General features: G+C 39.6%; 1 protein-coding gene across 1 annotated transcript in view; it reads left to right on the top strand.

Annotated features, from left to right (window-relative positions):
- The window catches only part of PTPRD (protein tyrosine phosphatase receptor type D), a gene marked incomplete at its 5' end in the record, with an annotated part of 288,177 nt that overhangs the window by 269,685 nt on the left and 3,566 nt on the right, over positions 1–14,926 (top strand). Inside the window, 2 exons of the mRNA XM_081317525.1 lie at positions 4,781–4,906; positions 11,851–12,005. Of these exons, the coding sequence (XP_081173651.1) occupies positions 4,781–4,906; positions 11,851–12,005 (281 nt within the window). The remainder of the gene's footprint in view (positions 1–4,780; positions 4,907–11,850; positions 12,006–14,926) is intronic.

The raw sequence follows: 14,926 nt of genomic DNA, 5'->3' as shown, positions 1-14,926 counted from the left end.
GCACTCAGAGAACGCCCTCCCCCTGGGAATCACCCGCCGGCAATCTCTAACTGGTGGAACCCTAAGGAGGCCCTCCCTGTGGGCGCGCACAGGACGATGGGAAACTGATGCTGGTAGCAGGTGCTCCCTAAGATAATCTGGACCCATGCCATTTAGGGCTTTATAGGTCATCACCAGCACCTTGAATCTCACCCGGAGGGCAACTGGAAGCCAATGCAGCTCGCGGAGAAGAGGTGTTACATGAGAGTATCGGGACACTGCCATTACTACTCGCGCGGCCGCATTCTGCACCAGCTGAACCCTCTGAGTGGTCCTCAAGGGCAGCCCCATTGCAGTAGTCTAACCAGGAGGTCACAAGCGCATGAGTGACTGTACGTAGAGCATCCCGGTCCAGATAGGGCCGCAACTGGTGCACCAGGCGAACCTGGGCAAAAGCCCCCCTGGTCACGGCTCCTATATGATCTTCCAAACTGAGCCGTGAATCCAGGAGGACGCCCAAGTTACGAGCCCTATCGACGGGGGGTAACACCTCACCCCCCATCATTAAAGATGGAGAAGAGTGGTTCACTCGAGATGCCGATACGCACAGCCACTCAGTCTTGGCAGGATTGAGTCGGAGCCTGTTTCTCCCCATCCAAACCCGAACTGCCTCCAGGCAACGGGACATCACGTCGAGGGCATCACTGAGTTGGTTCGGGGTGGAAAGAAAAAGTTGGGTATCATCAGCGTACTGATGATACCCCACCCCGAAACCACGAATGATCTCACCCAGCGGCTTCATATAGATGTTGAACAGGAGGGGAGAGAGGACCGACCCCTGAGGAACTCCACAAACGAGAGGCCTCGGGGTGGACCTCTGCCCTCCCGTCAACACCGACTGCGAACGGCCTAGGAGGTAGGAGGAGAACCACCGTAAAACAGTGCCCCCCACTCCCAACCCCCTGAGACGTCGCAGCAGGATACCATGGTCAATGGTATCAAAAGCCGCTGAGAGATCTAAAAGGACTAGGACAGAGGAGCAACCCCTGTCCCGAGCCCGCCAGAGATCATTCATCAGCGCGACCAGTGCCGTCTCCGTGCTGTACCCGGGCCTGAAACCCGATTGGTACGGGTCAAGATAATCAGTTTCCTCCAGGAACAGAGGAAGCTGATGCGCTACCACACTCTCAACAACCTTCGCCAAAAAGCGGAGGTTGGAGACCGGACGATAGTTATTCAAAATGGCTGGGTCCAGGGCAGGCTTCTTGAGAAGGGGTCTCACCACCGACTCCTTCAAGGCAGCAGGAAAGACACCCTCACTCAAAGAGGCAGATATCACTGCCTGGAACCAGCCTCGTGTCTCCTCCCGAGCTGAATAAACCAGCCAGGAGGGGCACGGGTCCAATAAACAGGTGGTAGAGCTCAGCCTCCCCATAATCCTGTCCACCTCCTCAGGAGTCACAGGATCAAACTCAGTCCAGATAATACTACTCTCAAGACCGCTCGATTCCTCCCCGTCAGACTCTGCCCAGTCAGAGTCCAAACCAGTCCGAATCTGAGCAATTTTGTCCGCCAGATGCTGGCTGAACTCCTCGGCCCACCCCTGTAAGGGCTCCTCCCTCACCTCCTGATTAAGGAGGGAACGAGTTACCCTAAACAGGGCGGCCGGGCGATTATCTGCAGACGCGATGAGGGCCGCGAAGTGATTAGACTTCGCCATCCTCATCGCCGCTTATCACTAGTTTATGTCTAGTTTAATGGGGGGGGAAAAGCAAAATGAAAAGCAAATTGCAAAGACCCCTTTTACACCTGAGCATGCAGCTACAGGGATGTACTGATATTAGGCAAAGGCAGACATTTAATTCACAAGAGAAGCTTAGTCCTTCACTCTCACAAACAGTAGTTTGGGGTGCAAAAGACCACAACTGCACTTCGTCAGTCAGACCATCGATTAAGAATCACTTTACTGAATGTTACTACACGCTGAAAATTAGCATGTCAGGATAAAAGGATAGATCGCTTCTTATGCAGAAAGTACTTTTGGTGAAAGGCACATTCAGGCATATGCAGTCTAAGATAATCAGTAGTGTTTTGTTTTTGAAACAGAGCTTGATAAGGGACAAAATAGCCAGTTGGCCCTTAAAAAGTCCTAGCCAGAGCTTTCTAACCTTCCTTGGACTGGCAAAAGTAACATAGATTGAGGAGAAAAAAAGAAAAAAAGACTATTGGCCATGGGGTATCCACTAGGAGAATAAAAATAGCCAAGGTGGTAGTCACTGTCATGCAAGCAAAGTCCTACCCCTTTTATGTGTGGTATTTGACCCACCCTACAATTGCACCAGGTTGACAAATATGTAAAGGCTGCTTGTCATAATGGGGACATAACGTACTGTAGGACTGAATATGCTGCATAGGAATGACTTGTCTTACAATAGCCGTCTGTTGGACATGTCTGTCCACATCTGTTTTTGTCATTGTTGTTGTGTTGTTATTGCTCTGGGCAGATGAGCATATTTTTGATCTACATAAGGTCACATTATTTTCCAAGAAAGCATATAGAATCTACTTTACACCCCCCTCCAAACTCTTTAAGAAATTAAACTAATGTGGTTTGCAGTATATTAGTTGCTTGCCTTCTTTAAGGATTTTTTTAGATCAGACGGGCAGAGACTAAACAATCATTTGTCTGAAATGGTATAGGGTTTTCTGCCTAAGCAGGGGGTTAGACTAGAAGACCTCCAAGGTCCCTTTCAACCCTTCTATTCTATTCTATTCTATTCTATTCTATTCTATTCTATTCTATTCTATTCTATTCTATTCTATTCTATTCTATGCCAAGGAAAATTTATGCTAACACATTCACTTCCTGAGCAGCAAGTTGGGAGCCTAAATCCTAATAATACTTGACTCGGAGATCTTTGAGTGCAGTTTCACAGTTCTGACTAAGAATGTCTACACCAAGTTTTGTACTAAAGGTTTTCTGAGTAAGTTGTAAATTTGAAAATTGATTGAGCACAGTAAAACTAAAATTAAATACAAGCCATTTTTTCAATATTTAAATCATGCACATTGGTTCATTTACAAGAACTGTAGTTCTGTGACCTTTCTGGTAGAAAAAAGAGATGTCTTTGTAACATTTAAACAGGTTGTACATGTTATAAGTTACTAAATGTTTGCCTTCTCCAAATACTCTATCAATAATGGCTCTAGGTCATTTTTTGTATAGAATGGAAGATATATAGATATAGATATAGATATAGATATAGATGATATAGATATAGATAAATATATATTGGCATACTTGAGTTGCTAAATAGAATTTAGCATTTATCATCAACAGAATTTGATAAGAGTGCTGAAGAATATAAGAGCGGGGGGGGGGGCTGCCTAGGGTTCATTGAGTTCTAAAAAGTATAAACCTCACTCCAAAGCAAGAGGAACAAAATCCTAACCTCAAACAGGTGTGATTCAGCTGCATCTATTTTTTCATCACCTTCTTCCCATTGTAGCCTGTGTCTCTTTGAAACCATTGAATCTGAATGTCCAGCCCTCCCATATGTTTTAGTAACGGTACTCAGATTCATCACCAAAAAGCAGTTCCACGTTTTGTTTGCTCTATGTAGGTATTTTCCAGTAACAAATGTATTGAGGAATTCTTTAATTTACTGTCCCAAATTATTGTTCTAATATATTATTTGCTTATTCTGGTCTTCATCAGAATTCAGACAGAATTGCTGTCTTTTAAAATATCATAGTAGCAGATTATTGGGAAACTGCCAGCCAGGGTAGAAGGAGGATTCAAGTGGAAAATTACCCTTGAATCTTTGCACAGCCACATGAGCCATAAGCCTGACCTCCTCATCCCTCCGCCAGATCCATGAAACCTTATCTGCTCGTTCCCAGAGGAAAGCAAGCAATCTGGGGATATTCTTACAATATAAGTAGAAATCTATAAAGTTGCTGACTTAAGCTATCGGTTTGGTTTGATTTGGTTTGATTTGGATGCCAGTTACGTAAAATCATCAAGACTTTGAGAATCAGCATCTTTAAATAGGTGTTAAAAAGAAATAACAACAACAATAATAGCAGCAGCAGCAGCAATAATCAGTAACAGGTCTTCAAATAATCAAGCCAATGTGTATACAAATGTCTTTTCAGGAGGTTTTGTGGTGATGTCTAGTAGTTTCTAAAATCTGCATTGTTTCCGGGTGCTTGATGTGAATATATTTTAAGAGAACTTTCCAAATTATTTCCTGAACATCATCCCAAGCACTCAATGCAGATGAATTTTGAAAAGGCAAATCAGAAATTAATCTCAAATGATAGAAATCCTAGGACATATATCTCACACTAAAATTAGTAACATTTGACAGATGGACTGCTGATAATATGTCAATAGATTCACTTTGCAAGATGTACTAGGATTTATACACAGATTCAAAGATACCTTGTACATTTCTGTCACCCAAATCTAAGAGTTAGTAAAGTAATGGATTTAATTCACTCGATTGTTCCTTCCCATTGTTCATTTGATTGCAGCATTTAAAATCTTGAGAAAGTTGTTTAAACTTTTGGAGAGCTAGGGAAAAACTTTGTGTCTCAGGTCTTCCCAGAAAAATCTATTTAGGAGACAGGAGAAAGATGAAACTTTGATATAACCAGTCTTCAGATCTTATAACTGTCTTAACCTTTTCCTCAGAACAGGAATACTCTGAATATTACAATAAATATGCCTCCTTGGGAAACAGGATTGGACAGAACTGTAAATTAAACAAAGAACTGAAAGTTTTTGCTTTTATAGGAAAAGTGCCACCAGTATTGGCCAGCAGAGCGCTCAGCCAGGTACCAATATTTTGTGGTCGATCCTATGGCAGAATATAATATGCCACAATACATCCTAAGAGAATTCAAGGTCACAGATGCCCGGGTAAGACAACATGTTACGAATTTCTTTCATTTTGTTGTTATACATGTTTGTTTTGCATTTTACTAACCGTATTTTGTAACATATCTAGAAGCCAATTTTTTTTTGTCCCAGTCTCTGATCAGTGAAAATCATTATCCCCGTAGGAATGGAAATATTCTTGGAATCCCTCACACACACACATGGTCAATAAACTAGTTATACTATATATTATTAGAACTCCAGCCTCATATCTAAACAGAAAGCTAGAGGCATTCCCTAGTTTGGCCAGCTCACTCTGGGATAGGAGAAGAATTGTGCCAGCCCTGGAAATGGGAGGGAGGGAGGGAAGACATGGAACCCCATCTTATATTCATCTCAGAGAAGCTGACAAAGTATTGTCAAGGAAATGCATTGACTTCCTCCTTCATATTATATTTGTATTTTTACAAAAGGGATAATTATTTTAAAAAAATAGCAAAACATGAGAAGCCGTTCGGGAGTACATAATTTAAGTCAGATGTTGATCAAAAGCGATAGAGAAGGCAATAACCCAGAGGTGAAGCAAAAATCAATAGGAAAGCAATTCCATGGTTTTTGGGGTCCCCACAGGGATTTTCTTTGCATGTCAGCCTGAACAGTTTTAACATTAGATATTTGAGAATAGCTGCTGGAATCAATTTTAACCTATTGGCAGTATGAACCGAGTGAAAGTTATCCTCTCAATAACTTGATCCCAAGTCATTTAGGACTTTGGACAGTTTAAAATTTATTACAGCCTATGTGGAATTAAATATTTATAGTTCTTGAAACTCATCTGCATCTACGGTATATGATTCAGTTGATTCCAGCTGTACTTTCACTTCCTCCTTGAAGACAGTCCAGTGCAGAGCATATGTCAGAAATGTACTTTGCAGGAAACTACAGAGCCTATTGTACGCCATACTCCAGATAGTTGCAGAATGATTTACAAGCAGAGAGAAGCTAGGTCACAGCCATTAATTATCTGTAGTTCACCAGACAATCCAAGAGCATCCCAGAGCTGTGAATCAAGATGCTGATTCTTTAAGGAAAGTGGACCCCCAGGATTTGGACCATTTTAGCCTATAGGTCCTTTATCTTTTTCGGCATATATTTTTTCCCCAATTATTTCCTGATACATATGAAAGAATCTCACTAATTGTGTTAAACACATAAATAAATAAATCTGGGATGGAATAAAAATGACCCAGTACTGCTGCTACTTACTACTGTATAAAGGAAGGACTGGTAGCACCATAATATTGGGCTTTCTAATCTAAAATGTTCAATACTGAGCTTGAGGCAATTTCCAAAACACTGAAGTTCTTAGGAAAACAAATGATTCTCATTCATAGTATTTGTTTAGCAAAACAATGTGAAAAAATATGTAACGTTTTAAGTCTGGAAAGGGATTGACTAATTAAAAAACCAAGCTACTATTCATCTTTTCTACCGCTTCCCTCTGTGGGGCTTATTTTTCAATACTTTTTTTTTAGGAATCTTTGTCCAAGACTGCAAAGATGTTACTGTTCAGCAACAGCCCTTAAGTCATGTGAGCCTGAAGGTTAATGTGGTGTGATTTAAAATCTGCAGAGCAAATAGCATTCTTGAGGGAAGCTTGACAGGCTTTGCACATTATAATTTGATTCTTGGCATAGCTTATTCCTTAGCTTTCTAATCTGTCTGCTGAGAAGAGCTACAATGCCATGACCCCAACTGGCTAATTTTCATTTTACGTTTCTTATCTTGAAAGGCTAAGTCAAAGGTTCATCGCTGATATAAGATTAACTGTATATAAACATTTTTATAGACCCTGCTCTAGCCATTTTCAAGCTGTGATTTGTATGTAATACTTCACACTTGATGGCAGGATAAATCCTTACCCTTCTCTATCTCTGGAAGCCCTGTAGCAATAATGATGATTAGAGAAACTTACCAGAGTATTCTGCTTGCAAGGACATCCTCAGATTCCTCAGTTTCTTTGCCCCCCAAAAAACCCTATTACTATTATTGTTATTGTTAACTTAAAGAAGAGACAGCCACATGAAAGAATCTTCCAGCCACCATTTCAAGCCTAAAGAATAGAGTTTTGCTTGGCAGAAGGAATAAAAAGTAAAGTCCCATAGCCAAAGCCAAGCATTTGATGTCTTTCATTTCAGTGGGGAGTTTTTCACATAGGTGATTATTGTAGAATAAGTCTCCAATGAGTTTAATCAAGGTTGGATTTATTTTCTTAACATTGAAACCTAGCATCTACTTCATTCTCTCGTTAAAAATAAATGCTCATTCAAAGTGTTTAAATTAGCTTTGTCTTTTAAAGGTTGCAGTCCTAATTACCCTGAAAATAAAATGAAATCAGTCTTTTGGACAGACATCCCATTATAAGCTTTTGAGAGTGGTGATTACATATTTTGTAGTGGCAGCTGCAATGGAAGTTTGCAGTGAAATACACTATTAAAGTCAAATGTTTATGTGTCTTGTTACTGAAATTATGTATGAAAATCATTCTGATCACCTGAAAGGTATTGCATGACTATAAAATATTATTACTGTGTTGCCCATTGAGCTAACATTTAGGGGACCACTACAACAAGAATTATTTGTTGATAAATTTGTTGATAAATGCCAACCTAGCAGTTCGAAAACACGTAAAAATGAAAGTAGAAAAATAGGGACCACTGCGGTGGGAAGGTAACAGCGTTCCGTGCGCCTTTGGCGTCTAGTCATGCCGGCCACATGACCACGGAGATGTCCTCGGACAAGCGCTGGCTCTTCGGCTTTGAAACGGAGATGAGCACCGGCCCCTAGAATTGGAAACGACTAGCACGCATGTGCGGGGGAACCTTTACCTTTACCTAAAACATCTTTGCTGGCTTTTACAGTATGTTCATAAAGATTGTGGAAAGCTTTAACAAGGAGTGGAAAAAGTGCAATTTGGGGCCCACATATGGCCCTCAGCCTCCCCTTTGTGATAGCCCTACAGAGTGGGGATCAAATACAGAATACCTTTTAAGGCATTACTTTGAAGGCTTTAATGGATGAAGGTTTGCAGCGAATGAAGAGACCCATTTTTACTCAGTGGAGATACTCAGTCATCCAGATCAGTTGTCTCAAAAGTTGTTTTTTCCCCCCAGAAGGCGGGTGGTTTTGGGGGGGTGGGGAGAGAAATGGAAGGATTGTATTTCTTGCAGTCCAATTGCAAGAAATACAGCCCTTCCATTCCCCATCACCACCACCATCTTGTCAGAATCTATCCTTTTATCTACCACTACCAAGTCTCACTTGTCAGTACCTATCCTCCATCCCTCCCCACCCCCACCATCACAACGGATGAAGGTTCTTGGCTGAGAAACAAAATATTTTGTTCTTCTTCTTCAAGGAAAAAACAGTCCAGTTGCCTTTTGAAGGAAAACAAAACAAAACAGTTTTGCAACCCATTTTACTGCTATTAAATTCCTAAAGCTCCTTCCCAAAATGGACAGTGTTCCACCCATGCCCTACAGAGCAGGATCCAATCAATGGACATTGCGCACACCTGACATTGAAACCAACCTGGCACTGTGAACATTGGCTCAGTAAGGCAAATTCCAGTGTCGCGACATTTCTATACCTTTGTATATACAGTACCTTCTGACATTAAGAAATCAAGTCATGCAGACCTATTTATCATATTCCCCAAATCAGTAGTAAGGATGGCTACACGGCATGCTTCCTATGGATAATGTATTGGTATAAGTTGAGAAAATATTCTCAGCAGAAGTTAGGTTGTGGCTATTCAGTTACAAATAAATTTAACCTGATGTAACTCTGTTTTCCTTAGAGTTGGTTTCTGTGGGAGAATGTAAAGTACTGCATTTGAGATACTGCAGCAGGATCAATATTTCACTGAATGTCCAGACCATATTGAAGGTTATTCTACAAAGCTATCACATGTGCAAATTTAGTTAATGCTATTTGATAAACATACAGAGGTATGCATGTGCTAAAGACCGTTGAATTACAAAAGCAATTTGAAGGCTTTAAACATGAAGATCCAAGATCGAAGGGGGTGATTTAATTGAATCCTACCCAGTGCAAAGTTGTGAATGAAAGTTTCTCCTATCCTAACACATGTGCCTTTATGCAGAGAGCTGCCCGTGCATATTTCACATTTTTTAAATAAGGAGTTTTACTAGGTTAAAATGGATTTCATTCCAAAAGATTAGCCACATTTGTCCTCAATTTTACACTAAAGTAAGTAACTAAAATTCTGTGATAAGGAAAGTGAAATTAACCATTGTTACATAATTATTCTGAGTGAAGTACACAATGATCATACATTTCTCAACCTATGTCACCTTCTGACTTTGTAGGTTTTCCTAACAAGAATTATTTAGTCAGTCTCAAGCCTCTCCTTGCCATGCTAGAGCTAGGAATTGAGGATAAAGTTCACCATTTGTTCAGCATGGATCATAAATTACCGAAAACTCTGCATATGCATAAACTTAAAGGATTACATAATGCAGTACACCATCATTGGGCTTATTATTCTGGTTTGTACATGTGTGGCAAATAGCAACAAAATTTCCATAAAATTGAATTTTCAATCTTTTTCTTTCAGCTATGATAACTGAAGAATATAATGCGCTTGTGAGAATAGTTTCACCTAATGTGAAAGTCTTGAATTAGCCCTTGTGATGCGGTCTGTATTTCTTGGGAAAATTTAAACATTCCTAAGATTGATTCCTTGTAAGCGGTCAGGGCCAGTGAGTCGGATTAATAGTAAATCACACTCTGTCATTAGTATAATCTCTTCCAAAGGCATTTCATTGGCCATACCAACAACCAACCCAAATCCAAATAACCTTCTAGTACATCAGGCTGGATTTCAAATAGAATCAGGTATGTGTGCACATTGTTAACATCGCCTCCTAAGTCCTGGAGTCAGGTAGGACTAAACTCCACAACAGTGCTAGAGGATCTCATCCAAATTAAGTAATATAATCTTTGGATTTTGAAGGGTGACTACTGAAAGTTAGCAACTCATTAAATTTAAGGATGTAATTTTTCTCATCATCAGTGAAAACAGTGTTTATTTCCCACGTACTTGTGCTAATTTACTGGCACCATACAAGCGTTTTTAAAAAATATCAATAATTAAAGATGGATAGATGGTTAATCTGGCTTTTTGAGATCTGAGAATTTGTCCAAAGATGATACTACCAAGTTACCCATCAAATTCACCTAAATTATTCCCCAGAATCAGAAACGCTTTTCATATTTCATTGGGCTCTACTGATTACAGGAATATAATGGCACCTTTTCCATCTACATGTTGTTGCTGAATAACATACTGCAGAATTTGAGTAATAATGACGTGAAGTGCAAGGTATCATTTTTGTGTTGCTTTTCTATTTGAGGCAAGTTATGTTCACCTCCGTGTCAAGGCAATCATGACTGAAAGCTTTGGTAAGAGAATGTTTTCTTTTTCCCTTGCCTACAGCTTCCAATCTGCTTTATAAGAATTCCCGTTCTTCACTCAGATTCTTCATTGGTTTCATTCTGCGGAAAGTGCCATTTTAAGCAATTGGCATCTAGCAGTTTCCCCCTCCTCCTCTTGCGCACCATGCCTCAATTATAGCTTGCAGGCACAGCAACACAGCATCTGCAGATTCTCCTACCATGGCTAGAAAGTGGATGCATTCAGAATGTAGAAGGTATCCAGAAGGCATGAAGGTTAACAGCAATAGTTCAATTTGTGTCATTTCTATTAAATGTCAGATTCAATAGTCTTGACAGCATACGAAGACAGGTCAGCACAGCAGTTGAGGCAGGTTGGTCAAATCCTTTGATACATAATCTGTTCTCTTGCTGCCAATTACTATAACCATAACTTTTTCCCGGGTAACGCTACAAATTATCAAGGAGCTGAAGTCTTCATTTTGATAAGAACTAGTTCTCGTTGCTGGGTCGCTTAGTTGATTTTATGGCGATCAAAAATGATAGCGGCCCTATGGATGGTTAGAAAGTGAGGCATGTAAAGATGGCCCTAATTAGGCAGGTGTCCATGTCACAAAAGCCACTATTATTAACTACACTCATGATTTACAATACTAATCAAAAGACTAAAATATAAAAAAAAATGTTCACTTGACAGCTGGAAAAAGGAAGTTGGTATTCTTTTTTATTTTTCTTAGGATATCAAAATGCATGAAATTGTTACCCGTAGATATATGCAAGCAGATGCTCCAATAACAATGTTAATTTTACAAGGCTAGCTTGAATTATATAAGTTCACTTTGTTTCTGTCGTCTGCCTGCAAAGATGTTTCTTCAAATCTTGGTTTACGAGTTGGATCCAGAATTGCAATTATTTCGGCAATGGTGTGAATAAGAATATTCTTTAGTACTTTAGGCTGGCTTCACTATTATTTTCATCATGCTTTGATAGAGAGAGAGATACTATGTAGAAAGAAAGAATTAGCATGAAGACAAACTAGTAAGGAAAGAATCCTTTCCATAAACATTCAAATGGCTTGGCTAGGCCAACAGAGGAACACATTTAAAGAGACATGAAGGAAGACCTTACAGTAACTTATTGAGAAAGATGTTTTTGTGTTTGTTGGTATTGCTTCAAAATCAAGTTTCCTCCAGGCCTGTCTGATTTTATCCCTGTCTGCAGACTTTGCTTTTCCAGGATTTAAATGTCAGAAATATCCTCTCCAGGGCAGAGAATAATTTGAGCATCACTGTGGTTAATGAAATTGCACTCTTGTGTCACTGTGGTTCTGTTAATGGCGAAAAAAGGATCAAAAGGCAAACCTCATCATGGCTGCAGTTAGATTGCAGGAAAGCTATCTTCATTTTATTGCAGGTCACACTCCTTGTCAATATATGATCCCAAAATCTAAAGAATGTTAAACGTCTTCTGCTGTGCTTTCCATCTGATATGTCTGCTTTTCATTCAAGGATGGCCAGTCCCGAACAGTGAGGCAATTCCAGTTCACTGACTGGCCTGAACAAGGAGTGCCAAAATCGGGAGAAGGGTTTATAGACTTCATTGGCCAAGTTCATAAAACAAAAGAGCAGTTTGGACAAGACGGGCCAATTTCGGTTCACTGTAGGTAAGAGAAAGAAACGCAGATGCTAAATATTGTTTGATTAAAATGACAACAGGTTTAATGATGGTAATAACATGCCAAAGAAGAAATATCAGCACGGGGAAGCAAATATGAGGTGGTTCAAATGTCATGTCAGCATTGAGCTGACAGTGTGACCTTATTCAAGCCATTACCTGACAGTTTCTGTTCCCCATCTACAGAAGTATGACAATAAACAGCATAGTTAACCATGCAGTAGATCTAGCATGGGTCAACAAGAACCCCCCCCCCCCAAAAAAAAACAGTTTTTCTTCTGCTGGAGACATTTAACTGGAACCCAGACAGCCATCTGTCAACAATGCTACTGCTAATATTGCTACAAATCCCTGTGTGAAGCAAAAGGTTGTAGGTGACAATTATCTCTGGGCTTTATTTTCTCTAGTAAGCTTAGAAAAATAGTATTCCATTGTTTTGTTGAATATAAACAGGACAAGCCAGGGGAACATTTTTTTAAATGCAATCCTACAGAATACTTAAGAACATCTTTTGCTTATGGACATCTCAGTGACTGTAATAAAGATTATCATAATTGCAATCTTTTGTCTTTACTTAACCAATTTGCTTTATGGATTGCAAAAACTAATATTTTAATTTGATAATCATACGTTCAGTAAAAGTGTGTGCAGCCTAATGCAAAGAATTGCAAGAGTTATACAATGAAACCCACCCCCACCCCCCATTTTCCAGATTCTGTCTTATGGACTATAGAACTCTAATATTCAGTCTTTGTGAAAGACTTAGGCAGGAACAGAAGTAGAAGATAAAAGATTGTCAGCTGTATAAAAATGGACAGAATCAGCCATAGAAATGATCAGGAACTGCAGAATAAAGATAATCTATCTCTGGGTTTTTTCAAAATGTGTACAGCAATTCCGCACCCATAGAAAGAATGCCTGTTCGCCAATGTTGATTCAGTTGATGTGATATGATTTCATATCTATGTCTTCTATACATGGAGGAAAAAGCTAATAGTCTAAAGAATTGAGTCAATGGGAGGAATACATAGCAAGCTAGTATGTATTAGATGTGAATAGTATGCAGAACATTCATTTTTGCATCCTTCCAAAAAAGTGCAGCAGACTTATGAATTAAGATAGTATGATTAAAGGATTAGCTCTGTAAAATAATTTTTTGACAGAGTAAAAGATAAGTACTGATCCTATTTAGTTAATGCTTGAAGACATAACTGCATAGTCAACATATATTCCAATGGTAAGTTGCATTGCCAATGTCCCAAATTATAAAGTGCACTATAGAGTCCCATTTTTTTTAAATTTCATTTATGTGAACGTGTCACATGCTTGTACAGTATGTACTGTTCCTTTCTAGGATGGATATTTGTGTTCTGTACCAGCCTACTACCGGCCCTGCAGATAAGGCAGGGACAACCCCTTTACAAGAAGGCAAGAGGCTGGAACTAAGCCTGCCAAATTTATGAACATAAAAACATAAACAGAACAAACAGAGCAAACAGAACAAGACACGAACCATGAAACAGGAGCTATTCAAACGGTTGCCTTCAGCAAACCAGCCCTCCCACACATTCCCATTTTAAACAGTTCAGGGCGTGGCTTCTCTCTGCCTCCTTCCGAGTTGCCCCATTGCCTTCCTCTGTTTACTCCTGATTGACTGCCTCCTGCGTCGGGCGTCCTTGAACAGGGTCAGCTGTGGGTCATCTTCATCCATGCTGTCACGCTCACACAGCTGGGTCTGCGTCATGACCAGATGGGAGGGGCCTGGCTGAGGGCTCTGTGGAGCCTCAATATTATTCTCAGCAAGCTCTCCAACACCCCCCTCCTCCTCCTCTGAATCGTCCGACCCAACTGCCGAACCCACAGGCTGACCCTGAATCACAACAATTTGTTCTACTTGTGCTCATATTTCTTCATACAGTTATGTGTGATTGTCTGTGCATATGTATCCAGGGAAAATGGCAGGAAAGAGAAAAAAAGGCAACCACCAGCAAGCTGGATAGACTCAATTACAGCATCAATGGGTACAACTATTGCAAAATCCAAAGGACCTGATTGGGGATAGATTATTCTGCAGAAAGAGTAGATCACTAAGAGTAAATACATACTGATAATTCATGGCATATAATCAGAGAGAGAAAGAGAGATTAGGAAAATCATTAGCTGAAAACCCTCTTATCATAGCAACAGTGTTTGCTTTCCTAGTTTATTTGTACAGTTCAAAAAACTGTATCCACAATGCAACCATTTATGTAATCCCCTTAATAGATTTCTTGTAAGAAAAAGAGGAAAAAGTAATCATAACATTTGTTCTTCATTTTATTGTAGTTATTGACATAGACTGGTTTGAGGCAAGCACGGCAAAAATCCTGCTTTCAGTTTCTTTCCATTTAAGATAAACAGTGATAACTTGAAATTTATTTTAATCTGAACATTCCAAGCTTTTATCCCATCAGACTATAACATGTGTTTTCAGTTAGTTAATATTTTGCATTATTAGCCATGTTGTCATACGCTTAGGCCAGCAGCCTGATACAATAATTTGGATGAGATGCCCAACATCCAGTAATGTTAACCTTTTAATTGATACTAGAAAAATTGCTTTCTCAAAATAGTTTCAAATACAATTTGTGTGTCATCTTTTAACTAGATTATAGTTCTTCTGCTGTCAGCTGTATTTGCAGATGTATGCTTTAAAAATGATTTTTAATTATCTCTGTTGATAAAGGTCTCCTAATTCTTCTACTCCCAATCAAAAACTGAGTTTCTTAATATTCAGAATTTGGCTTAGCAGAAAATAGTCACCTTGCAAGAATGTGATTTACATGTTCAATTTATATATGGAACTTGTATACATACACTATATTCCATCCACAGTTTAGCTTTCAATTAAATTTTGCTTTTCTTTCTTTC

Source organism: Vipera berus (genome assembly GCF_964194415.1).
Source record: "Vipera berus genome assembly, chromosome: 2".
Taxonomy (NCBI): Eukaryota; Metazoa; Chordata; class Lepidosauria; order Squamata; family Viperidae; genus Vipera; species Vipera berus.
Note: the sequence above shows the minus strand (reverse complement) of the source record. Positions and strands in the feature narration are given on the sequence as shown.